Below are 26,074 nucleotides of genomic sequence, written 5' to 3' on the forward strand. Positions count from 1 at the left end.
GACTAGGGGTTCTACAGTGAAATTGTATAATAAGAACTAACCCAAACAGCAATAGGCAAGGCATAATTGACATGGGAGAGAGGCATAAAGCAGTCACAGGTGTTATTAGAGAGAGCTAAGACAACAACTGGAAATAGCGATAACGTTTGGGCTAAGGCTAAACAGAATAAACAGGACAGGGTACCGTGTAAAGGAACAGTCTAGCAGGCATCAGCTGTGCAGCTGATCCAATCCAAACCCACTGGCTCTAGATCATCTATAAATCACTGCTAGGCAAATCCCCACCTTATCTTAGCTCACTGGTCACCATAGCAACACCCACCCGTAGTATGCGCTCCAGCAGGTATATCTCACTGGTCATCGCCAAAGCCAACACCTCCTTTGGTCGCCACTCCTTCCAGTTCTCTGCTGCTAATGACTGGATCGAACTGAAAAAATCTCTGAAGCTGGAGACTCTTATCTCCCTCACTAACTTTAAGCATCAGTTGTCAGAGCAGCTTACCGATCACTGCACCTGTACACAGCCCATCTGTAAGTACTCCTGAGTGGCGCAGTGGTCTAAGGCTGTGCCACTAGAGATCCTGGTTCGAATCCAGGCTCTGTCGCAGCCGGCCGCGATCGGGAGACTCATGGGCGGCGCACAAGTCGTCCAGGGTAGGGGAGGGAATGGCCGGCAGGGATGTAGCTCAGTTGATAGAGAATGGCGTTTGCAACGCCAGGGTTGTGGGTTCGATTCCCACGGGGGGCCAGTAGGCCTATAATAAAAAAATATGTATTCACTAACTGTAAGTCGCTCTGGATAAGAGCGTCTGCTAAATGACTAAAATAAAAATGTAGACCACCCAACGACCTCATAACTAGAAACCATGTAAAATTGTAGGAGAGAGTTTTCCATCAAAAAACAATACTTCAAAAACATAAATGCTTTTAAAACGATTTTATTATTTCAATATGTGTAGCTATGGCACAGCTTACAGCCTAACAGACTGGAGTTGGAGTGTCATCTCTCTTCCATATTGATGCTGTCGAGTGATGCTCTAGTGGTACTGTCTGCCGAGAGCGGACACAACTACAGCCAGGAACTTCTGGAAGGCTTCCTGAGTATCAGCAGTGAAACCGGCGGGACCGAGCTTGGCGGCCACGCACACGGTGATGCAGTCGGCGAGGAGCTGTGGAGAGGGGACCATACAAGAACCACATGGAGAATGAAATATTGGAATAAGCTTTACATCGGCTCATAACGCTATTTAATGAAAAATACTATTTATTTTTGTATTTTGTTTTAGTTTGCTAAAGTTTAATACTCACCCTGAAGTTGTCGGGATCCACGTGCAGTTTCTCCGAGTGCATCACACTCAGTGCAGTATAGGTGTTTTTGATGTCATCCAGGTTCTTCACAGCTCTGTCCAGTCCGTGCATCACGGTCTTACCGTGCTTGGCCACGGCGGGGTTACCCATGATGGCAGCGGGTGTGGACAGGTTGCCGAAGGTGCTGAAGTGCCTCTGAGTCCATGGACACACGATCAGAAGTCTAAAAAGAAATAAAACAGGCTGCAATTACAATTATACTTCACAATCAACACGGTCTGTATCGCACCAAAGGTGAACACCGCGATTAGTGCTAAATAGCCTAGGTAGCCTATTATCGTGTTATTTTTTAATGATATCCACATAAATATTACAAGAATGTACCTGGCCAGGGCCTGGGGTCCGATCTCATCCACGCTGATCTTTCCCCACAGGCCTAAGATGGCACTGCGCTCAGCATCTGTCCAGTCGACCATATTGACGTTGTTTGTTGATTTCCGTTGGTACTTGCAAAATGTTCCAAGGGATCCCTGAGCTTTTTGTCTCCGGGGACGTCCAATTTATTGATGTTCAGCATCTCCGCCCTGAACAAAACACAGAAAATGATTGGATGAATGTCTTGAGGGGGCAAGGTCCTCCGGTGAGGCACAAATCGGCATTGTGCCAACTTCATCCCACCTTTAAAGAATTTGCTTGGTCATTTAGGCGTTGCCAAATTCAAATGATTACGGATGAAATAAACAAGTCATGATTAGCCTTCATAAACACATTGAGAGCTTGGGACTATAAGATTCTATCGGCATTTTTGTCAAAAGTTATTGAGTTATTGACGTAGCCTTGTTCTGTTCAATGTTCTCTACATACTGCACATAGTACTTAATACCCCAATTAATATAGTTAAGTTCAAAAGAATACAAGATAATAAATGTATGACACCATTCAAACCAATGAGGGTTCGGAACTTTAATGCCAATTATCTCAGGATAGAACCTTATTTAGCCCTAAATTCTCTTTTAATATATTGTTGTAATATTCACATTGAATTGCAATATTATCTTTATAAAATGCTAATTATTGATGGAAGTGTTTATGTAGGGTCTCATAAAAAATAAATAAAAAATAACTAAATTGGGAGTAAACTATTAAAGAAAGAGCATGACTCAAAATGTGTTTTATCTTCATATTCAGACGGCCCCACCCATTTGATAGTTGCATATTTCTGTTTTTTTTAAATGATTCATCGAAATGTCAGATGGGGAAAAGTCGTTTTTATAGGCCTTCATCAGGGGAATTACATGATAAGTTCTAACTGGACACTATTCAATTAGGATATTAGCCTATTTAATTAAATGAAACTACAGCTTTTTGTTTAATTCCTCTGAAATACAATGCACGTAGCCTATATATTGTTACAACGATTTGTGATAGGCCCAGGCTACGCTTTGCAACCAGAACAAAACCTTTCCGATTATCAGGCCTATAATTTGTCTTAGTATTTATGTGTTAACTGTGAATATTGACTATATAGGCCAAATTGGACACTTCTTCATTTGATTGCTAGTTGCCAATCCGATCATGTTGCAAATATTTGTCAGTGTTGGGGAAACTACTCTGAAAATATCGTTTACCAAGCTAGCAATTACTTCACACTGGAAGAAATTAAGCTACAATAAAGCTACCCTTAAGAAAAATAGAAAGTTACTTTGGCAAAGTAGCTCACTATCCAAACTACTTCGTGAAAAATGATCATATGTAAATCTGAAATGCCATTGAGTAAAAATTGCAAGTCAGATCACTTTGGGGTAATATGTTGACAGTGTGTATTTTAGCCTATTAACACAAAAACGATGTTTCAAGTCAGAATTAGGAAGGTATAATGCCAAAAAAAGGAAATGATTGCCTACTTCATCCATATTTTATTTTATTTTGCAAAAAAAGCAGTGTGTAGTTCCAGTAGTTAGCTGCTACATGACAAAAAAAAGTAGTTAACTACCAAGCTACTGCAAAATGTATTTTAATTACTAGTTGAAGTACATGCAGTCCACGACTCCCCAACACTGTCTTTTGTACAGAATCACATAGCCTATACTCACCAGTGAGTGCTGCAATATTGGACCTTACGACTAAACCTTAATTGTAAAGAAAATATTGAGGTATTAAGTGTTTCAGAAACACTTTGTTATTCAATCTATATGAAATAAATACATGCAATGTTATGACAGTATTTTTAAAAACGAAATTATTATGTGCAAATGTCATATTTTGGGCACTACACGAATTGGCTCAGTTCCATAAAGTATAAAAAAACATGAATCATGTCTTGGGAAAATGCCCAATCAGAGGAGGAGCGGAGATTATATCGGGGTGTGCCTTCTCTCATGCCTCAATAAAAACAGCCTCTGAGAAGTATACCCTCACACGCTTCTTTTCTTAGCATCCTCATTTAAGTGGATAAACGGACAAGACAGCTATGAGTCTCTCAGCCAAGGACAAAGCCAACGTGAAGGCCATCTGGGGCAAGATCCTCCCTAAATCCGATGAGATTGGAGAACAGGCTCTTTCCAGGTAATTACATAACGATGTATGATAAATTATATAAGGACATGTTTATTCAAATTATTAACACATAACTCCTCAGTCAATTCTATGGAAGCTATGAATGCGTAGCCTATCTCAGCAAAAATATGGACGGGATCCCCGACCGTGTGAATTATTATTTAAGATGAATTTTGGCTCACCTGATTTCTAATGTCCACGACAGGATGCTCGTCGTCTACCCCCAGACCAAGGCTTACTTCTCCCACTGGGCTTCCGTGGCCCCCGGTTCCGCTCCAGTGAAGAAGCACGGCATCACCATCATGAATCAGATCGATGAATGTGTTAACAACATGGACAATCTCTTTGGTTTCTTGTCCAAGCTCAGTGAACTGCACGCCACCAAGCTGAGGGTGGACCCCACCAACTTCAAGGTAAGAGAATAAGACTGGAAAGAACACACACAAAAAATCGGAGTTTTTACCTGTGTGAAGGTGAAATAATCTATTCCCTTTTCATTTGCAGATCCTGGCTCACAACCTGATTGTGGTCGTTGCCGCCTACTTCCCCGCCGAATTCACCCCCGAGATCCATTTGTCCGCGGACAAGTTCCTGCAGCAACTGGCTCTGGCCCTGGCCGAGAAGTACCGCTAAACGGGAGTTCAGCTGTTAAACTGTCATCCGAGCTACAAGCTCTCAGTCTCACGTCAGAATTAGACGTTCATCCATGTTTCTCAAATGTAATGTCCTTCTGTAATTGACACTGACAATAAACCTAATTGAAACTCATACCGAGGTGTTTGTTTGTCATTTTCGTTGTCTCACATTCAGAGGGGTCATACCCATAGGGGGCCCCTCAGATTTGTCCTCTTAAAAAAAATAATAATGATAAGAATAATAATATTTTTTTCTCTGTAATACTACTAGCCACTTAGCAATTGTATGAAGTTGGCTTTAGCTAGCTCAGACGGGTTCCCAATCTCCCAAACTCATTATCTACCAATAAGTCATTTCAGGCTATCAATCAAGTTAGAGAAGCATGCTTGTCTAACTATCTTAGCTGGCATGCCTGCTGGCAAGGTTGGTAGACTTTAGAAAAGCAAGCAATAACTACATGTACTGAATAAGAATAACATTCCTTTCAATCTTTTACCCAGATTTTAGCAGAGATGCAGAGAATAATATTTCATTTCTTTAAAAAAGAACAGGAGGATACAGACAGCTCAAGATGTATGTTTAGATATGCAGAAAAATTGACATATGTTTTGCATAGAATTAAGCAGGAAACATCTGTTTCAGGTGTTTGAAAAATGCAAAATCCTCAAATTTAGGGACCACCCCCCAGCCATCCTCACTTACTTTGTGCCCCCTCAGATATTTGGCGGGCATGAAGCCCCTGCTCACATTGTTTTGTGATTTACAGTGCATTTGGAAGGTATACAGACCCCTTGACTTTTTCCACATTTTGTTATGTTACAGTCTTATTTTAAAATGGATTAAATTAAATTGTCTTTTCCCCCCTCATCAATCTACATACAATACCCCATAATGACAAAGCAAAAACAGGTTTTTAGAAATGTTTGCAAATTTATTTAAAAACCCCCCCGGAAATATCACATTTACATAAATATTCAGTAATTTGTTGAAGCACCTTAGGCAGCGATTAAAGCCTAAAGACTTCTTGAGTATGACGCTACAAGCTAGGTACACCTGTATTTAGGGAGTTTCTCCCATTCTTCTCTGTATATCCTCTCAAGCTCTGTCAGGTTGGATAGGCCACTTTTCAGGTCTCTCCAGAGATGTTCGATCGGGTTCAACTCCGAGCTCTGGCTGGGCCACTCAAGGACATTCAGAGACTTGTCCCGAAGCCACTCCTGCGTTGTCTTGGCTGTGTGCTTAGGGTCGTTGTCCTGTTGGAAGGTGAACCTTCGTCCCCAGTCTGAGGTCCTGTGCGCTCTGGAGCAGGTTTTCATCAAGGATCTCTCTGTACTTTGCTCCGTTCATCTTTCCCTCGATCCTGACTAGTCTCCCAGTCCCTGCCGCTGAAAAACATCCCCACAGCATGATGCTACCACCACCATGCTTCACCGTAGGGATGGTGCCAGGTTTCCTTCAGACGTGACGCTTTGCATTCAGGCCAAAGAGTTCAATCTTGGTTTCATCAGACCAGAGAATCTTGTTTCTCATGGTCTGAGAGTCCTTTAGGTGCCTTTTTGCAACTCCAAGCTGGCTGTCATGTGCCTTTTGTTGAGGAGTGGCTTCCGTCTGGCCACTCTACCATAAAGACATCATTGGTGGAGTGCTGCAGAGATGGTTGTCCTTCTGGAAGGTTCTCCCATCTCCACAGAGGAACTCTGGAGCTCTGTCAGAGTGACGATCAGGTTCTTGGTCACCTCCCTGACCAAGGCCCGTCACCCCCGATTGCTCAGTTTGGCCGGGCGGCCAGCTCTAGGAAGAGTCTTGCTGGTTCCAAACTTCTTCCATTTAAGAATGATGGAGGCCACTGTGTTCTTGGGGACCTTCAATGCTGCAGAAATGTTTTGGTACCCTTCCCAAGATCTGTGCCTCGACACAATGCTGTCTCTGAGCTCTACGGACAATTCCTTCGACCTCATGGCTTGGTTTTTGCTCTGACATGCACTGTCAACTGTGGGATCTTATATAGACAGGTGTGTGCCTTTCCAAATCATGTCCAATCAATTGAATTTACCACAGGTGGACTCCAATCAAGTTGTAGAAACATCTCAAGGATGATCAGTGGAAACAGGATGCACCTGAGCTCAATTTTGAGTCTTATTGCAAAGGGTCTGAATGATTATGTAAATAAGGTATTTCCGTTAAATTTTTAATAAAATTGTTTTCAATTTGTCATTATGGGGTATTGTGTGTAGATTGATGAGGGGGAAAAAAACAATTTCATCCATTTTAGAATAAGGCTGTAAAGTAACAAAATGTGGAAAAAGTCAAGGGGTTTGAATACTTTCCGAATTAACTGTATGTTGTGGCCAGACATTACTCTGGATTGTCATATAGCCTACACTCAGGATAGCGTGATTGATTTCCCTGCTGTAACTGCCCACAAAACCATTTATGGAACTACACTCTAAAATGTAGGGGTTCAACAAGGGTTCTTCTAAGATCCTCAAAGTTCTTTGAAGAACCTTTAGGGTTATTGGCACTGAAAATTACCCGCAAAGGGTTCTTCCAAGAACCCCATAGGAGGTGGGGTTAACCGAGGAACCTCCTTAGTTGCAGGAACCTAACTGCCCAGCTGAAACATTTGGATTTGAATTTGAAAGGACAGTAGGTGCAGGCACTTAACTGAAACATTTAAAGATCTCCTCAATTTAAGGAAAGGGTTGTCCCTTGTATGATCTAAATTGATATGTTTTATGATGATACCATCTATCTTTTCATATTTGTGCAAATCTTTCTAAAACAGAAAATGGACAGAATTCAATGGATATCAATCAACAAAGAGGTAAGAATTTGTCTGCTATAAGATGGTGAAGGCTAGCTGTATTGGGTGCAGATTACTGAACTTTTGTGTCTGCAGGTGAGGAGGCATACAAAGGTATGTCAATTGGTATTGGTATGTTATTTTACATTTTAGTAATTTAGCAGAAACATTTATCCATTAACTTACAGTTAGTGAGTGCATACATTTTTGTTTTTCATACTGGCCCCCGTGGGAATCGAACCCACAAACCTGGCGTTGCAAGCGCCATGCTCTACCAACTGAGCACCACGGGCTATATATTATGCGTATCACATGTACCATCCTCCTTCCTTACCTCTTCAATGAAAATCCCATAGGCCTCAACATTATGGACAAGGTATGTGTATGAAAACCATTATCAAAACAGTTTTTTTCATTCACATTTACCACGAAAACTAAGGTATGAATACTGTCGTCTGCATAAAACATTAACATCAACATGCCAGAGGATATACCCATTGGACTTGGGGCTCTACTGGGAGTTTACCTTATATTTGAATTTTTTTATTCTGCTTTGCTGCTAAAATCATTTAAAAAATGACAACTAAAATATGGTGTTATTGTTGTTATTGTTATGGTTATTATTATTATTATTATTATTATTATTAAATATTATTATTATTATTATTATTATTCATAATAGGGGAGGGGGGAGTAGTTCAAAAATTAATCCCAAAAAGTTATTCAAAGGGTTCTTTGAGGATCCATTGAAAGGGGTTATTTGAAGAACTTGTAGGATTTCCCCCATAGTTTCAGTTTGAAGAACCCCTAAAGGATCCTCCAGAAACTTTTTAGAGTGTATGTGGTAGCGGCCTATAAAACCAATGTAGTTTCTAGACCAGGGGTGTCAAACGTCCGGCCCGCGGGCCGGATCAGGCCCGCAAACGGGTTTAATCCGGCCCGCGAGATGATTTTGTAAAGTATAAAAATGAGCTGCAATTTTTCAATAAAAGAAACTGCTGTTCCAATTGTGTCCACTGGATGGCGCAATGGCAATTGTGTTAAGCAAGCAAACTGTTTATACCGGGGCAGAGCAAATAGGTCAAGCAAGTGCAGCCAGTCCGGATGAGCTACTTTGTTTTGCCCGCGATATTTATTACGGCTTCTACTTTTAACATTATGTGCTTTGGCACCCTCATTGCCCCAATATGTCTCTGTCAAAAAAGAGAAAAGTGGACGCAGAGTGCAGAGTGTTCCAAGAAAAATTGTCATCCTTCTATTTATTCACGGAATTGAATGGGAAAGCTGTATGTTTGGTGTGTTCACAGCATGTTGCAGTGCTGAAAGAATATAACCTTCGTCGCCACTATGTGAGTCTTCATGCCAACAAATAAGACAACTTTCAAGGACAGCGGAGAAGAGAGAAGGTGAATGAACTGTTGGCGGGTCTGAAGAAACAGCAGTCTGTGTTTACTCACAGCCGAGACATCAGTGACGCTGCAGTGAAAGCTAGCTACCTCATTGCTAATGAAATCGCAGTGGCTTCAAAACCATTTAGTGAGGGTGAATTTGTAAAAACATGCATGATGAAGGCAGCAGAGATTGTGTGCCCTGAAAAGCACCAGGCTTTTGCAAATATCAGCCTGACAAGAAACACAGTTGCAGACAGGATTTCCGATCTTTCAGTGGATTTGGACAGCCAGTTGAAGCAAAAAGTAAAGTAATTAATTGCGTTTTCGGTTGCAATTGATGAAAGCACGGACATTACAGATGTTGCACAACTGGCCATTTTCATCCGCAGAGTTGATGACACATTGACCGTCACCAAGGAGTTCGTGGAGTTGGTGACTATGACAGATACAACGACAGCAGCTGATATTTTCACTGCACTCGTCAGCGCGCTGGACAGGGTCGGAGTGGACTGGTCCCGCGCTGTCAGCCTGGCTACAGATGGTGCGCCCTCAATGATCGGGAAAAAAGCAGGCGTTGTGACAAAGTTCAGAGAGAACGTGCAATCTGCAAATGGAGGACGTGATTTTTGGACTTTTCACTGTATTTTGCACCAAGAGGCTTTGTGTTGCAAGTCATTGAAGATGGATAACGTCATGAAGGTGGTTATTATTTTTATTATATTATTATTATATTATTATATTATATTATTATTATATTATTATTATTATATTATCCAAACTGTTAATTTCATCCGATCCAGAAGCCTGAATCAACGTCAGTTTGACAGCCTTCTCAGAGAGAAAGACCACATCTATGGCCTGCCATACCACACTGAGGTAAGATGGTTAAGCCGAGGTGCTGTGCTGAGGCGTTTCTTTGATTTACGAGAAGAAATTGAACAGTTCATGGAAGAAAAGGGCAAACCAGTGTTAGAATTTCATTCCGCAGAATGGATGCAGGACCTTGCATTTATGGTGGATGTTACAGAGCACCTGAATAACTTGAACAAACAGCTGCAAGGGTGCAACAAAGTTGCCACGCAGTATTATGACAGCATACGTTCTTTCAAGTTGAAGCTGTCATTGTGGGAGACGCAACTCGCCGGTGGTGATGCAGCTCACTTCCCCTGTCTGAAAAATGTGTGCGCGACCCAACATGTGGCAGACATGAAGCGGTTCAAAGATAAAATAACGGGACTGTTAAGGGAGTTTGAGCAACGCTTTCAGATTTTTGGTGAACTGGAGAAAGACTTCAACGTTTTTTGTTCGCCATTAACCATGAATCCCTCTGATCTGCCCGTCAGCATCCAACTTGAAATAATATACTTGCAATGTGACTCGGATTTGAAGGGCAAATTTGCCGCAGCTGGCTTGGACACATTTTATCAGAATCTCTTGCCAGGTTACCCCAACTTGACAGCCCTCGCTGCAAAACTGTTGTGCATGTTTGGAACCACATATCTTTGTGAGCAAGTTCTCTGTAATGAGCATAAATAAAACAAAGCTGCGCTCAAGGCTCACGCACAAGCACTTGAATCACATCCTGAAGTTGGCTGCCACTCAGGATGTGACGCCTGATATTGATGTGCTGGTGAAAGCTAAAAGATGCCAGGTATCAGGAGTCAAACTATGCAACCCCACTTAAAGTGCTGCATGAGACACCCTGATATAGTTCTGTGATCTGTGATATACTTCTATGAATCACTGAGGCATTGTGTGTTTGTGTGTTGTTTGTCCTCAGAATTTCAAATAACTTGAGGTGTTTTATGATTAATAGTGATGTTGTGCTTTTGGACACACTGTCCTCAGGCTCCAGCTTTATGTTTATATGTTTTTATGTTGATGTGCTATTGTTTTTAATTGATTTTATTTTATTTGTATATTTAACATATTCTTGACTCTGTGGTTCTTGCACTTGTTTGGGGAACAGGATTTCATTATTTGTATCAACATTTCTGCCTGAGAAATGACACCCTGATATAGTTCTGTGATCTGTGAAACAGTTCTGTGAATCACTGAGGCATTGTGTGTTTGTGTGTTCTTTTTCTTTAGAATTTTCAAATAAACTTGAGGTGTTTTATGATTAATAGTGATGTTGTGCTTGTACTATTTTGGACACACTGTCCTCAGGCTCCAGCTTTATGTTTTATGTTGATAGTATTAAAACAAAGAAAACAATCTGAAGTTGTTGTTTTTAAGTTATATATACCATGATTTTACCGGTCCGGCCCACTTGGGAATAGATTTTCCTCCATGTGGCCCCTGAGCTAAAATGAGTTTGACACCCCTATTCTAGACAATTTACAATTTTGCTGACGTTTGCAAATGGTGTCTTAGAGGATGTTGACTCAGCTTGAGGAAGCATCTGGAGAGCATTTCTATAGGGACACCCTAAAACAGAGGAAGTCTGTTATGTGGAGTCCTGGGATTGGTCTGTAGGGGAAAACACCCATATCAGGTTACATAGGATATATATACTATGGTTTGGGACAAAGGAGGGGAGAATAACATATTAAGAGATTGGGCCGTTGTTCTCCAGATGTCTGCAGAAGTCTGTAAATTGGCGCTGAGATCTTCAATGTAATAAATAATTATAATCGAGGACAGTGTCAGCGGATTTCTTGTTCTCACAGCATCTCAGCATAGTTCTCGACACTACACCAACAACAATGTTATTAACATATTGTTGCTTTAGTAAAGATCAGGTTTATTAATTATCAATCGACAATGATCAAGAGCTCATTTATGATTTTCAATTAATAGGATTTGACTGCTTATTTGACCAAATCACAGACTTGAGTACATATAGACCAAGGCTGTGTAGGCAATCACTTTGACTATGGCTGCAAATAGGCTATTGAGGCGGCTTATTATACTTTACGCAATAATAATGCACTAAATCACAGATTGAGCACATCATTGCGCACATGTTGTCACACATCATGAAACACATTGAGGCAAAAAGTACAGACCGTAGCCTAGTGGCAAAATATAACTCAATTGGTTGAATATGAAATTAATTTCAATATGATTGAAATAGCCTTTATATGCCCATGTATGTAGGCTACATATTAATACAGTCACCTCGTTTTTCATTTGAAGCATACTTTTATCCCTCACTTGTTTGTAACAATTGCAGATACTTCAATTGTATCTGTTTTTGTAGTCAACTTCGTTCTGACGTTACCGGCAGTCACAATCAGACAGATAGGCTAAACATCTTGATTCCATGTTTAGCGGATATCTTCTGTAAATGAATTGACGCGGAAGGGCAAAAAAACATCTAACCATGCACTTTGGTTGCTCTATGAGTGGTCTGGATCACTTGTAGACCTGCAAATGTTTTGAAGAGCGTTTTTAAGAGCCACGTTACTTACGAAGGCTCTGGGAAACGACTCGGCTACTAAAGACAAAAAGGTTCTACACTGTAAGGCTTTTCTGTAATTTTCAACAGTAAAACACTGTAGAATGCACAGTAAAATACCTTACATTTATTTTACAGCATTAATGCTGTAGATTGCACTGGATTATGGGTAAAATGCTGAAAAATACAGGTATTAACTGTAATTGTAAGCCCCCTGTAAAAATTACTCTAACTTACTGTATTTCTTTACAGTAGTACCCGAACGCTGCTGTAGTTGGCGACGCCAAACGGTCTGTGGTGTGTGTGTGTGTGAGAGAGAGGGAGAAAGAGAGCTGTATCGCATAGCAATGATCTTAAGGCTACGAAGGCTCTGGGAAACGAGGCCCTGCAACTTATATGTATGCTTTGTAAATATGACCTGTAAATAGTTTACTATTGTGTTCTGCACCGTACTAGCCGCACACTTGTTTTCTTTCTTCGATTACCTGCCATATAGGGGCCTAGCTCCACTTCCCTCATCTAAATAGGGTATAGCCTAAATATTGATGTTGAGGATTTGGTGGTGGAACTGTCCCCAAAATTGCTAAACGAATATAATCACTTGTCTGGGGTGCATTTAGAAATACCGACTGCCCATGGCTGCGACAACCACTTTCATGAACTTCTGCCAGGTTGCCTGGATTTCAGGAGTGAAAGCTGCTCCGAACTTGGCGGCAATGGCAATTGTGAGGACGTCAGCCAACACCTGTGGACAAAAAACAAAGAAGGAAGACGTTAAATAAGACTGCCGTTTTTGTTTTACCTTTGGAATTAGACGTATTGTTCTAAATGTTATAGGCTACGTGTAGGCCTACCTCAGTATAGCCAAAAAAATAAGTATATCAAGACAGAAGGCATACCATGAAATTGTAAGGGTCAACGAAGAGTTTGTTAGCGTGGGTCTCGCTCAGTGACTTGTATGTGGCCAAGATGTTGCCCATGTTCTTCACAGCTTTATCCAGAGCTCCACACACGACCTTGCCGTGAGCAGCAACTTTGGGGTTGCCCATGATTGCTGCAGGATGGTGCTCTTCTCTGCATCTGTCCAGTCAACCATGTTGTCAGTGTTTGTTCTTCGGTTTTGCAACAAGATAAAACAAATTAATGTATTGTGTAGGGAGACGCTTTGCATGCCACTAATATTTATGAGTGCGCTCCGCCCACTGGAGGCGGCGCATGTGATTGGCTCTGGCAAAGATAAGTATTGGCCAAGTGAGCGCTTCAGCTCTCGAACATGATTACATAAATTCCAATCATTTATCTGATAAAAAGGACAATAAACGTTAATTTATTGGTGTTACATTATCAAGTCTGTAGGTTAGATCCTAAAATCTGAAATCATATGTAAATAGGCCTGTACAGTTTTATCTAGTTACCAACGTTTCAAAATTCGCATGATCACAGCTAAACAGTTTTAATTGATCTAACTAATGCAAGAATAAAAGCAAGGTTACGGCAAAACTCTTCCGAATATCATATTTCCTTCATTAATGTGTATAAGGCTATTCAAAGGAAAAAATAGAAAGAGATGCAATTTGATAATTCCAACCAATTCCGGCCTTTAAATTGGCACAGTTTCTTATCTCTGACAAAATTATGCCTTCCTTTTTTAAATCGGGTTATTCAGACCGGTCCTGCACATTTTAAGTTATTAATTTCAAGACATTAAATGTGATAAGCAGGAATGTCCAGTATTATTTGCGGATAGGTGTGTACCCATGTCCTCTCATGACCTCTCTGACTTTTCTTTCGATCATCATTCGAAGTCCAATCAACCTTTTAATTGGGAATCATATCCAACTTAAATTGAACACCAGAATAGGTATATCATAGATACATACAAATGTGAAATACGTCACCATGAATAAATATTTTCCAATTTAATGCAGGTCTTTGAAGGTGGATTTGATTTCTACAATTGAATTTACAGATGTAATATATATTATAGAACTCTACAAATCAAATATATAGCCTACCTTTAATTATTTAACATTATGTAGGATAGAACGACATTTGCGTCATAATCTAAGCCTATGCCATTTCAAATAGCCAATGAACTATCAATGAAATATTTGGCAAAATCAGCTGCATCTTTTGAATTAATTTATTGGAAATATATGCTTGTTTAGGCTACTCTGAAACATTTCGTTTTATGCAACGAAAAAAATAAATAATAATAAAATAATAATAATAATTTCTTAAAGAAAGAATTCTGAGAATTATTGTGTTTAACCTGCTGACAGCAGCCTATGTGCCTACCCGTACGAAGCATTTTAACATACAATAAGTAAACTACATTGATTACATTGTAGACACAGACGATGGGAGAAATATGATACGCGTAATGCTTAGAAGTTGAAAATCGGATAAAAACGCCTATGGTACAAACTATTCTGTACCTTCCTTTGCAGGATGCTGACTGCTTACCCCCAGACTAAGACCTACTTCTCCCACTGGGCTGACCTGAGCCCCGGCTCTGCCCCAGTCAAGAAGCATCATCACAGGTGCAATTGGTAATGCTGTCGGAAAGATGGACAACCTCGTCGGCGGACTGAGTGCTCTTAGCGATCTGCACGGTTTCAAGCTACGTGTTGACCCTAGAAACTTCAAGGTTCACTCCCAGATAACCTATTGTCTCTATATTGATCACTCTCGACATTACATTTACGTCATTTAGCAGACGCTCTTATCCAGAGCGACTTACAGGAGCAATTAGGGTTTAGTGCCTTGCTTAAGGGCACATCGACAGATTTTTTCACCTAGTCGGCTCAGGGATTAGAACCAGCGACCTTTCGGTTACTGGCACAACGCTCTTACCCACTAAACTACCTGCCGCCCACATCAACTCTAAGTCTGTTGCTATGGCTTAGTCCTTCAATATAAACTTTTAAAATATACTTTTTAGATTCTGTCCCACAACATCCTTGTGACCCAGGCTGTTCATTTCCCTGCGGATTTCACTCCCGAAGTGAACATTGCTGTGGATAAATTCCTTGCAGCCTTGTCCGCTTCCCTGGCTGACAAATACAGATAAGACCGTCTTGAAAGTCCAAAATTGGACTTCAGTTCCTGGTCTGTTGTTATCACAATAAAATAAACAGGCAATTAATTAAGTTATGTACTCTGTTTGTGTCCTTATTCCACCACAGTTCACCATCACAAAGTCATATTTGAATTTCATCACTACCACATCTAGATTGAATACATTAAATGAAGAAAGGAGGGAATAAAGTATTAAATAGTGCTTTAGGCCCACCATGGACTAGCTCAGTATGTTGTTCTCCATAACTTTGGATAGCCTATCTAATACGTGTAACTAGAATTTTGCTGACCTCATTTAATATTTGATGAATGTGGAGTTGTTCCCGATAGGGGTTGGTAAACTGAATGGGCTATATAGAATGAACGCTGCTTGCACCCACCCGCCCGACTAAAATCACTACTCTCGGCGGGTCTGACTTAGAATTTGTGGACAACTACAAATACCTAGGTGTCTGGTTAGACCGTAAACTCTCCTTCCAGACTCACATTAAGCATCTCCAATTTTATTTTTAATTTTTTTATTTCACCTTTATTTAACCAGGTAAACCAGTTGAGAACAAGTTCTCATGTACAACTGCGACCTGGCCAAGATAAAGCAAAGCAGTGCGATAAAAACAACAACACAGAGTTACATATGGGGTAAAACAAAACAAAGTCAAAAATACGACAGAAATACATACAGTGTGTGCAAATGTAGCAAGTTATGGAGGTAAGGCAATAAATAGGCTATAGTGCAAAATAATTACAATTAGTATTAACACTGGAATGATAGATGTGTAAGAGATGATGTGCAAATAGAGATACTGGGGTACAAATGAGCAAAATAAATAACAATATAGGGATGAGGTAGTTGGGCGGGCTAATTTCAGATGGGCTGTGTACAGGTGCAGTGATCGGTAAGGTGCTCTGACAACTGATGCTTAAAGTTAGTGAGGGAGATAAGTGTCTCCAGCTTCAGAGATTTTTGCAATTTGTTCCAGTCATTGGCAGCAGAGAACTGGAAGGAATGGCGGCCAAAGGAGGTGTTGGCTTTGGGGATGACCAGTGAGATATACCTGCTGGAGCGCAGACTACGGGTGGGTGTTGCTATGGTGACCAATGAGCTAAGATAAGGCGGGGATTTGCCTAGCAGTGATTTATAGATGACCTGGAGCCAGTGGGTTTGGCGACGAATATGTAGTGAGGACCAGCCAACAAGAGCGTACAGGTCACAGTGGTGGGCAGTGGCGGCTCCTGAAAAAAATCTCAGGGGGGGCAATTTTTCTGATGATTTAGGTGACCTACACACATTTAAAAAAAGATATGTCCAGCAACAACATGAAGACAGGGGCAGCATATAAGTCAATACTGATATACACATTACTTGCTTCAAAAAGGCCTCATGGTTGAATTGGAAATATGTGCACCTGAGCATAATTCACAACAAGCAAGCAGGAGCTTTTGATAGAGGCTACTGAAAACATTGATGCAAGTTATTGGTAATAAGACATTTTTATAGACTTCCATATTCTGCCCTCTTGTATAGATTTGTGAAAATGAACAGTGATAGACATTTTGCCTGAAAACAGAATTTGAAAATAATTTCTAGAAAAGGTAAACACAGCTATCTGTATGGCTTTGTAAAAATGAACAACCATATTCTGGCCAATTGTATAGATTTGTAAATATGATGATGTCTCCTTTCATGCATACATTTTCAAATAAAGCTCTGCTTTGAGAAAGATCGAATGATATTGTTTAATCTTACCTTATGGCCTGCACACTGCTTGTGAAGCTGTCGAGGGCACGTTTGATGAAGACAGCATCGATGTCCTTCTTCTGTAGCTTCTGGTACAGAATGTCGACGTGGGGCATGATTTTGTGAAAAAGCCCCAGGAAAAAAATAAAATCTTCTTGCTATCTATGTACCTCAGCACAAGCACCAGCTGTGTCTGTGTAGAAACGTCCGTGGTCTCGTCAGCTTGGATAGCTACGAAGTTCGCCGACTTCACCTCCTCCATAATATGTTCCCTCATGACCGCTAGCATACACTCCAGTAGCTCGTTTTGAATGGTCTTTGATGTGCCCTTGAAAACTTCAGCATTTTTAAGATGGTCATCAAACACCTCATCTAATTGTGCCACAAAGTTGACAAGTCCAAGAAAAATACCAGGGTTGGTGGAGCCCTCAGTTTCATCTTTGCCTCGCAAAGCTAACTCAAACACTCCGCAAAACTTCACACACTGGATTAGCCGGCTGAGGATGTGGCGGTTCTTGCTAACCTCATCGTTGTGGCGGCGGACAGCTAGCCTGTATCCCTCATCCAGTTGAGTGGCAATGTTCACTCTCCCCAAAGCAGACAATCTCAAACAGCTATCCATGTGGGTCTTTGACAGCTCATGTTTCTTAATCTTTTCTGAAAGATGGTGCATGTCCGTTACACCAGTCGCTGTCCAAGCGGTGCTGTCTGCCGTGCCGCCTTCAGGGTGAAAGAGTAAGCAGGGGTGGCAGAAGACTGCATTAGCTACATCGCAGCCTGCTAGCCAGGTTTTTCGTTCGTACCAATTTTTGGAAAATCCTCGGGTGTAGGACTTTCCCCCTTTAGTAGAAACCTGTTGAATTATTAAATTTGGTCTGGGAGGTCCTAATTGTTTCGTTGCCAATTTATCTTGATTTGTTCGCCGACAAAAATGAACTTCTTTCAAAGAGACAATCGAGTTGCACTGAACGATAGTCATCTTGACAGTAGTACGTGAATTGATTGACGCTGCTACCCGCTCTTTTCTTAGTTATGTTCATGGTTATGTTACGTATGACGAAAGCGCGTAAGTGCAAGCCCTCCCGGAACCCATAGAGATTGTATTGAAAGCTCTGATATTTGAAAAAAAAAAGATTTTACATGAGAGTCTGAGAGACTTCTGGGGCGATTTTCAACCTGACTGAAATCGCCCCAAAACGGGCGGGGCCATTTGAAGCACGACTTTAGCCTGATTGGACATTTAGTGGCAGATCAGACGTCTAGATTAGAACACTGAAAACTACTGTTTCCGTGATATAATTGATTAGAAAAAAAATCCCTTCCTTTTCCCGTTTGGCAGTGCGTCGCCCATATCGCCCTAATGAACACACCGCCCCTGGTGGTGGGTAGTATATGGGGCTTTGTAGACAAAACGGATGGCACTGTGATAGACTACATCCAATTTGCTGAGTAGAGTGTTGGAGGCTATTTTGTAAATGACATCGCCGAAGTCAAGGATCGGTATGATAGTCAGTTTTACGAGGGCATGTTTGGCAGCATGAGTGAAGGAGGCTTTGTTGCGAAATAGGAAACCGATTCTAGATTTAACTTTGGATTGGAGAATCTTAATGTGAGTCTGGAAGGAGAGTTTACAGTCTAACCAGACACCTAGATATTTGTAGTTGTCCACATACTCTAGGTCAGACCCGTCGAGAGTAGTGATTCTAGTCGGGTGGGCGGGTGCAAGCAGCGTTCGGTTGAAGAGCATGCATTTAGTTTTACTAGTGTTTAAGAGCAGTTGGAGGCTACTGAAGGAGTGTTGTATGGCATTGAAGCTCGTTTGGAGGTTTGTTAACACAGTGTCCAATGAAGGGCCAGATGTATACAAAACGGTGTCTTCTGCGTAGAGGTGGATCTGAGAGTCACCAGCAGCAAGAGCGACGTCATTGATATACACAGAGAAAAGAGTCGGCCCAAGAATTGAACCCTGTGGCACCCCCATAGAGACTGCCATAGGTCCAGACAACAGGCCCTCCGATTTGACACATTGAACTCTATCTGAGAAGTAGTTGGTGAACCAGGCGAGGCAGTCATTTGAGAAACCAAGGCTATTTAGTCTGCCAATAAGAATGCGGTGGTTGACAGAGTCGAAAGCCTTGGCCAGGTCAATGAAAATGGCTGCACAGTACTGTCTATTATCGATCGCGGTTATAATATCGTTTAGGACCTTGAGCGTGGCTGAAGTGGACCCATGACCAGCTCGGAAACCGGATTGCATAGCGGAGAAGGTACGGTGGGATTCGAAATGGTCGGTGATCTGTTTGTTGACTTTCAAAAACTTTTGAAAGGCAGGGCAGGATGGATATGGGTCTGTAACAGTTTGGATCTAGAGTGTCACCCCCTTTGAAGAGGGGGATGACCGCGGCAGCTTTCCAATCTCTGGGGATCTCAGACGTTACGAAAGAGAGATTGAACAGGCTAGTAATAGGGGTTGCGACAATTTCGGCGGCTAGTTTTAGAAAGAAAGGGTCCAGATTGTCTAGCCCAGATGATTTGTAGGGGTCCAGATTTTGCAGCTCTTTCAGAACATCAGCTGTCTGGATTTGTGTGAAGGAGAAGCGGGGGGGGCATGGGCAAATTGCAGCGGAGGGTGCAGAGCTGGTGGCCGGGGTAGTGGTAGCCAGGTGGAAAGCATGGCCAGCCGTAGCAAAATGCTTGTTGAAATTCTCGATTATTGTAGATTTATCGGTGGTGATAGTGTTTCCTAGCCTCAGTGCAGTGGGCAGCTGGGAGGAAGTGCTCTTATTTTCCATGGACTTTACAGTGTCCCAAAACTTTTTGGAGTTAGTGCTACAGGATGCAAATTTCTGTTTGAAAAAGTTAGCCTTTACTTTCCTAACTGCTTGTGTATATTGATTCCTAACTTCCCTGAAAAGTTGCATATCGCGGGGGCTATTTGATGCTAATGCAGTACGCCACAGGATGTTTTTGTGCTGGTCAAGGGCAGTCAAGTCTGAGGAGAACCAGGGGCTATATCTGTTCTTAGTTCTGTATTTTTTGAATGGGGCATGTTTATTTAAGATTGAGAGGAAATTACTTTTAAAGAACAACCAGGCATCCTCTACTGACGGAATGAGATCTATATCCATCCAGGATACCTGGGCCAGGTCAATTAGGAAGGCCTGCTCGCTGAAGTGTTTTTGGGAGCGTTTGACAGTGATGAGGGGTGGTCGTTTGACCGCGGACCCGTTACGGACGCAGGCAATAAGGCAGTGATCGCTGAGATCCTGGTTGAAGACAGCGGAGGTGTATTTAGAGGGTAAGTTAGTCAGGATGATATCTATGAGGGTACCCATGTTTACGGATTTAGGGTTGTACCTGGTAGGTTCGTTGATAATTTGTGTGAGATTGAGGGCATCTAGTTTAGATTGTAGGACGGCCGGGGTGTTAAGCATATCCCAATTTAGGTCACCAAGCAGTACGAACTCTGAGGATAGATGGGGGGCAATCAATTCACATATGGAGTCCAGGGCACAGCTGGGGGCTGAGGGGGGTCTGTAGCAAGCGGCAACAGTGAGAGATTTTTTTCTGGAAAGGTGGATTTTTAGAAGTAGAAGCTCAAACTGTTTGGGCACAGACCTGGATAGTATGATAGAGCTCTGCAGGCTATCTCTACAGTAGATTGCAACTCCACCCCCTTTGGCAGTTCTATCTAGACGGAAAATGTTATAGTTGGGGATGGAAATTTCAGAATTTTTGGTGGCCTTCCTAAGCCAGGATTCAGACACTGCTAGAACATCAGGGTTGGCGGAGTGTGCTAACGCAGTGAATAACTCAAACTTAGGAAGGAGGCTTCTGATATTTACGTGCAGAAAACCAAGACTTTTACGGTTACAGAAGTCAACAAATGATAGCTCCTGGGGAGTAGGAGTGATACTGGGGGCTGCAGGGCCTGGGTTAGCCTCTACATCACCAGAGGAACAGAGGAGGACTAGAATAAGGATACGACTAAAGGCTTTAAGAACTGGTCTTCTAGTGCGTTGGGTACATAGAATAAAGGGGGCAGTTCTCCGGGCGTTGTAGAAAAGATTCAGGGCATTATGTACAGAAAAGGATATGGAAGGATATGAGTACAGTTCAGGTAACCCTAAGCGTTGGGTAACAATGAAAGAGATAGCGTCACTGGAGGCACCGATTTGTGTATGGGGGGTGGAACAAAGGAACTATTTGAGGCAGTTTGAGAGGGACTAGGGGTTCTACAGTGAAATTGTATAATAAGAACTAACCCAAACAGCAATAGGCAAGGCATAATTGACATGGGAGAGAGGCATAAAGCAGTCACATGTGTTATTAGAGAGAGCTAAGACAACAACTGGAAATAGCGATAACGTTTGGGCTAAGGCTAAACAGAATAAACAGGACAGGGTACCGTGTAAAGGAACAGTCTAGCAGGCATCAGCTGTGCAGCTGATCCAATCCAAACCCACTGGCTCTAGATCATCTATAAATCACTGCTAGGCAAATCCCCACCTTATCTTAGCTCACTGGTCACCATAGCAACACCCACCCGTAGTATGCGCTCCAGCAGGTATATCTCACTGGTCATCGCCAAAGCCAACACCTCCTTTGGTCGCCACTCCTTCCAGTTCTCTGCTGCTAATGACTGGATCGAACTGAAAAAATCTCTGAAGCTGGAGACTCTTATCTCCCTCACTAACTTTAAGCATCAGTTGTCAGAGCAGCTTACCGATCACTGCACCTGTACACAGCCCATCTGTAAGTACTCCTGAGTGGCGCAGTGGTCTAAGGCTGTGCCACTAGAGATCCTGGTTCGAATCCAGGCTCTGTCATGGGCGGCGCACAAGTCGTCCAGGGTAGGGGAGGGAATGGCCTGCAGGGATGTAGCTCAGTTGATAGAGAATGGCGTTTGCAACGCCAGGGTTGTGGGTTCGATTCCCACGGGGGGCCAGTATAATAAAAAAATATGTATTCACTAACTGTAAGTCGCTCTGGATAAGAGCGTCTGCTAAATGACTAAAATAAAAATGTAGACCACCCAACGACCTCATAACTAGAAACCATGTAAAATTGTAGGAGAGAGTTTTCCATCAAAAAACAATACTTCAAAAACATAAATGCTTTTAAAACGATTTTATTATTTCAATATGTGTAGCTATGGCACAGCTTACAGCCTAACAGACTGGAGTTGGAGTGTCATCTCTCTTCCATATTGATGCTGTCGAGTGATGCTCTAGTGGTACTGTCTGCCGAGAGCGGACACAACTACAGCCAGGAACTTCTGGAAGGCTTCCTGAGTATCAGCAGTGAAACCGGCGGGACCGAGCTTGGCGGCCACGCACACGGTGATGCAGTCGGCGAGGAGCTGTGGAGAGGGGACCGTACAACAACCACATGGAAAATGAAATATTGGAATAAGCTTTACATCGGCTCATAACGCTATTTAATGAAAAATACTATTTATTTTTGTATTTTGTTTTAGTTTGCTAAAGTTTAATACTCACCCTGAAGTTGTCGGGATCCACGTGCAGTTTCTCCGAGTGCATCACACTCAGTGCAGTATAGGTGTTTTTGATGTCATCCAGGTTCTGCACAGCTCTGTCCAGTCCGTGCATCACGGTCTTACCGTGCTTGGCCACGGCGGGGTTACCCATGATGGCAGCGGGTGTGGACAGGTTGCCGAAGGTGCTGAAGTGCCTCTGAGTCCATGGACACACGATCAGAAGTCTAAAAAGAAATAAAACAGGCTGCAATTACAATTATACTTCACAATCAACACGGTCTGTATCGCACCAAAGGTGAACACCGCGATTAGTGCTAAATAGCCTAGGTAGCCTATTATCGTGTTATTTTTTAATGATATCCACATAAATATTACAAGAATGTACCTGGCCAGGGCCTGGGGTCCGATCTCATCCACGCTGATCTTTCCCCACAGGCCTAAGATGGCACTGCGCTCAGCATCTGTCCAGTCGACCATATTGACGTTGTTTGTTGATTTCCGTTGGTACTTGCAAAATGTTCCAAGGGATCCCTGAGCTTTTTGTCTCCGGGGACGTCCAATTTATTGATGTTCAGCATCTCCGCCCTGAACAAAACACAGAAAATGATTGGATGAATGTCTTGAGGGGGCAAGGTCCTCCGGTGAGGCACAAATCGGCATTGTGCCAACTTCATCCCACCTTTAAAGAATTTGCTTGGTCATTTAGGCGTTGCCAAATTCAAATGATTACGGATGAAATAAACAAGTCATGATTAGCCTTCATAAACACATTGAGAGCTTGGGACTATAAGATTCTATCGGCATTTTTGTCAAAAGTTATTGAGTTATTGACGTAGCCTTGTTCTGTTCAATGTTCTCTACATACTGCACATAGTACTTAATACCCCAATTAATATAGTTAAGTTCAAAAGAATACAAGATAATAAATGTATGACACCATTCAAACCAATGAGGGTTCGGAACTTTAATGCCAATTATCTCAGGATAGAACCTTATTTAGCCCTAAATTCTCTTTTAATATATTGTTGTAATATTCACATTGAATTGCAATATTATCTTTATAAAATGCTAATTATTGATGGAAGTGTTTATGTAGGGTCTCATAAAAAATAAATAAAAAATAACTAAATTGGGAGTAAACTATTAAAGAAAGAGCATGACTCAAAATGTGTTTTATCTTCATATTCAGACGGCCCCACCCATTTGATAGTTGCATATTTCTGTTTTTTTTAAATGATTCATCGAAATGTCAGATGGGGAAAAGTCGTTTTTATAGGCCTTCATCAGGGGAATTACATGATAAGTTCTAACTGGACACTATTCAATTAGGATATTAGCCTATTTAATTAAATGAAACTACAGCTTTTTGTTTAATTCCTCTGAAATACAATGCACGTAGCCTATATATTGTTACAACGATTTGTGATAGGCCCAGGCTACGCTTTGCAACCAGAACAAAACCTTTCCGATTATCAGGCCTATAATTTGTCTTAGTATTTATGTGTTAACTGTGAATATTGACTATATAGGCCAAATTGGACACTTCTTCATTTGATTGCTAGTTGCCAATCCGATCATGTTGCAAATATTTGTCAGTGTTGGGGAAACTACTCTGAAAATATCGTTTACCAAGCTAGCAATTACTTCACACTGGAAGAAATTAAGCTACAATAAAGCTACCCTTAAGAAAAATAGAAAGTTACTTTGGCAAAGTAGCTCACTATCCAAACTACTTCGTGAAAAATGATCATATGTAAATCTGAAATGCCATTGAGTAAAAATTGCAAGTCAGATCACTTTGGGGTAATATGTTGACAGTGTGTATTTTAGCCTATTAACACAAAAACGATGTTTCAAGTCAGAATTAGGAAGGTATAATGCCAAAAAAAGGAAATGATTGCCTACTTCATCCATATTTTATTTTATTTTGCAAAAAAAGCAGTGTGTAGTTCCAGTAGTTAGCTGCTACATGACAAAAAAAAGTAGTTAACTACCAAGCTACTGCAAAATGTATTTTAATTACTAGTTGAAGTACATGCAGTCCACGACTCCCCAACACTGTCTTTTGTACAGAATCACATAGCCTATACTCACCAGTGAGTGCTGCAATATTGGACCTTACGACTAAACCTTAATTGTAAAGAAAATATTGAGGTATTAAGTGTTTCAGAAACACTTTGTTATTCAATCTATATGAAATAAATACATGCAATGTTATGACAGTATTTTTAAAAACGAAATTATTATGTGCAAATGTCATATTTTGGGCACTACACGAATTGGCTCAGTTCCATAAAGTATAAAAAAACATGAATCATGTCTTGGGAAAATGCCCAATCAGAGGAGGAGCGGAGATTATATCGGGGTGTGCCTTCTCTCATGCCTCAATAAAAACAGCCTCTGAGAAGTATACCCTCACACGCTTCTTTTCTTAGCATCCTCATTTAAGTGGATAAACGGACAAGACAGCTATGAGTCTCTCAGCCAAGGACAAAGCCAACGTGAAGGCCATCTGGGGCAAGATCCTCCCTAAATCCGATGAGATTGGAGAACAGGCTCTTTCCAGGTAATTACATAACGATGTATGATAAATTATATAAGGACATGTTTATTCAAATTATTAACACATAACTCCTCAGTCAATTCTATGGAAGCTATGAATGCGTAGCCTATCTCAGCAAAAATATGGACGGGATCCCCGACCGTGTGAATTATTATTTAAGATGAATTTTGGCTCACCTGATTTCTAATGTCCACGACAGGATGCTCGTCGTCTACCCCCAGACCAAGGCTTACTTCTCCCACTGGGCTTCCGTGGCCCCCGGTTCCGCTCCAGTGAAGAAGCACGGCATCACCATCATGAATCAGATCGATGAATGTGTTAACAACATGGACAATCTCTTTGGTTTCTTGTCCAAGCTCAGTGAACTGCACGCCACCAAGCTGAGGGTGGACCCCACCAACTTCAAGGTAAGAGAATAAGACTGGAAAGAACACACACAAAAAATCGGAGTTTTTACCTGTGTGAAGGTGAAATAATCTATTCCCTTTTCATTTGCAGATCCTGGCTCACAACCTGATTGTGGTCGTTGCCGCCTACTTCCCCGCCGAATTCACCCCCGAGATCCATTTGTCCGCGGACAAGTTCCTGCAGCAACTGGCTCTGGCCCTGGCCGAGAAGTACCGCTAAACGGGAGTTCAGCTGTTAAACTGTCATCCGAGCTACAAGCTCTCAGTCTCACGTCAGAATTAGACGTTCATCCATGTTTCTCAAATGTAATGTCCTTCTGTAATTGACACTGACAATAAACCTAATTGAAACTCATACCGAGGTGTTTGTTTGTCATTTTCGTTGTCTCACATTCAGAGGGGTCATACCCATAGGGGGCCCCTCAGATTTGTCCTCTTAAAAAAATAAATAATGATAAGAATAATAATATTTTTTTCTCTGTAATACTACTAGCCACTTAGCAATTGTATGAAGTTGGCTTTAGCTAGCTCAGACGGGTTCCCAATCTCCCAAACTCATTATCTACCAATAAGTCATTTCAGGCTATCAATCAAGTTAGAGAAGCATGCTTGTCTAACTATCTTAGCTGGCATGCCTGCTGGCAAGGTTGGTAGACTTTAGAAAAGCAAGCAATAACTACATGTACTG

General features: G+C 41.6%; 2 protein-coding genes and 1 pseudogene across 3 annotated transcripts; 1 reads left to right on the forward strand and 2 right to left on the reverse strand.

Moving 5' to 3' along the window:
• Positions 1 to 922: 922 nt before the first annotated feature.
• Positions 923 to 1,852, reverse strand: LOC311105948 (hemoglobin subunit beta-like). Its single transcript, XM_084148186.1, has 3 exons — positions 1,693 to 1,852; positions 1,309 to 1,531; positions 923 to 1,169 (listed from the first exon to the last, which is right to left on the reverse strand). Exons 1-3 carry the CDS (start codon positions 1,782 to 1,784, stop codon positions 1,038 to 1,040), a joined length of 447 nt encoding a protein of 148 aa, XP_084004312.1. The 5' UTR covers positions 1,785 to 1,852; the 3' UTR covers positions 923 to 1,037.
• Positions 1,853 to 3,715: 1,863 nt separating this feature from the next.
• LOC311106022 (hemoglobin subunit alpha-4-like) lies at positions 3,716 to 25,741 on the forward strand (annotated as a pseudogene). Its single transcript has 3 exons — positions 3,716 to 3,873; positions 14,548 to 14,747; positions 25,478 to 25,741. The product of its transcript is annotated as a hemoglobin subunit alpha-4-like (transcript).
• Positions 22,032 to 22,961, reverse strand: LOC311105938 (hemoglobin subunit beta-like). The gene is made up of 3 exons (XM_084148172.1): positions 22,802 to 22,961; positions 22,418 to 22,640; positions 22,032 to 22,278 (listed from the first exon to the last, which is right to left on the reverse strand). Exons 1-3 carry the CDS (start codon positions 22,891 to 22,893, stop codon positions 22,147 to 22,149), a joined length of 447 nt encoding a protein of 148 aa, XP_084004298.1. The 5' UTR covers positions 22,894 to 22,961; the 3' UTR covers positions 22,032 to 22,146.
• Positions 25,742 to 26,074: the final 333 nt, after the last annotated feature.

Source organism: Coregonus lavaretus, assembly GCF_964263955.1.
Source record: "Coregonus lavaretus genome assembly, chromosome: 2".
Classification (NCBI taxonomy): domain Eukaryota; kingdom Metazoa; phylum Chordata; class Actinopteri; order Salmoniformes; family Salmonidae; genus Coregonus; species Coregonus lavaretus.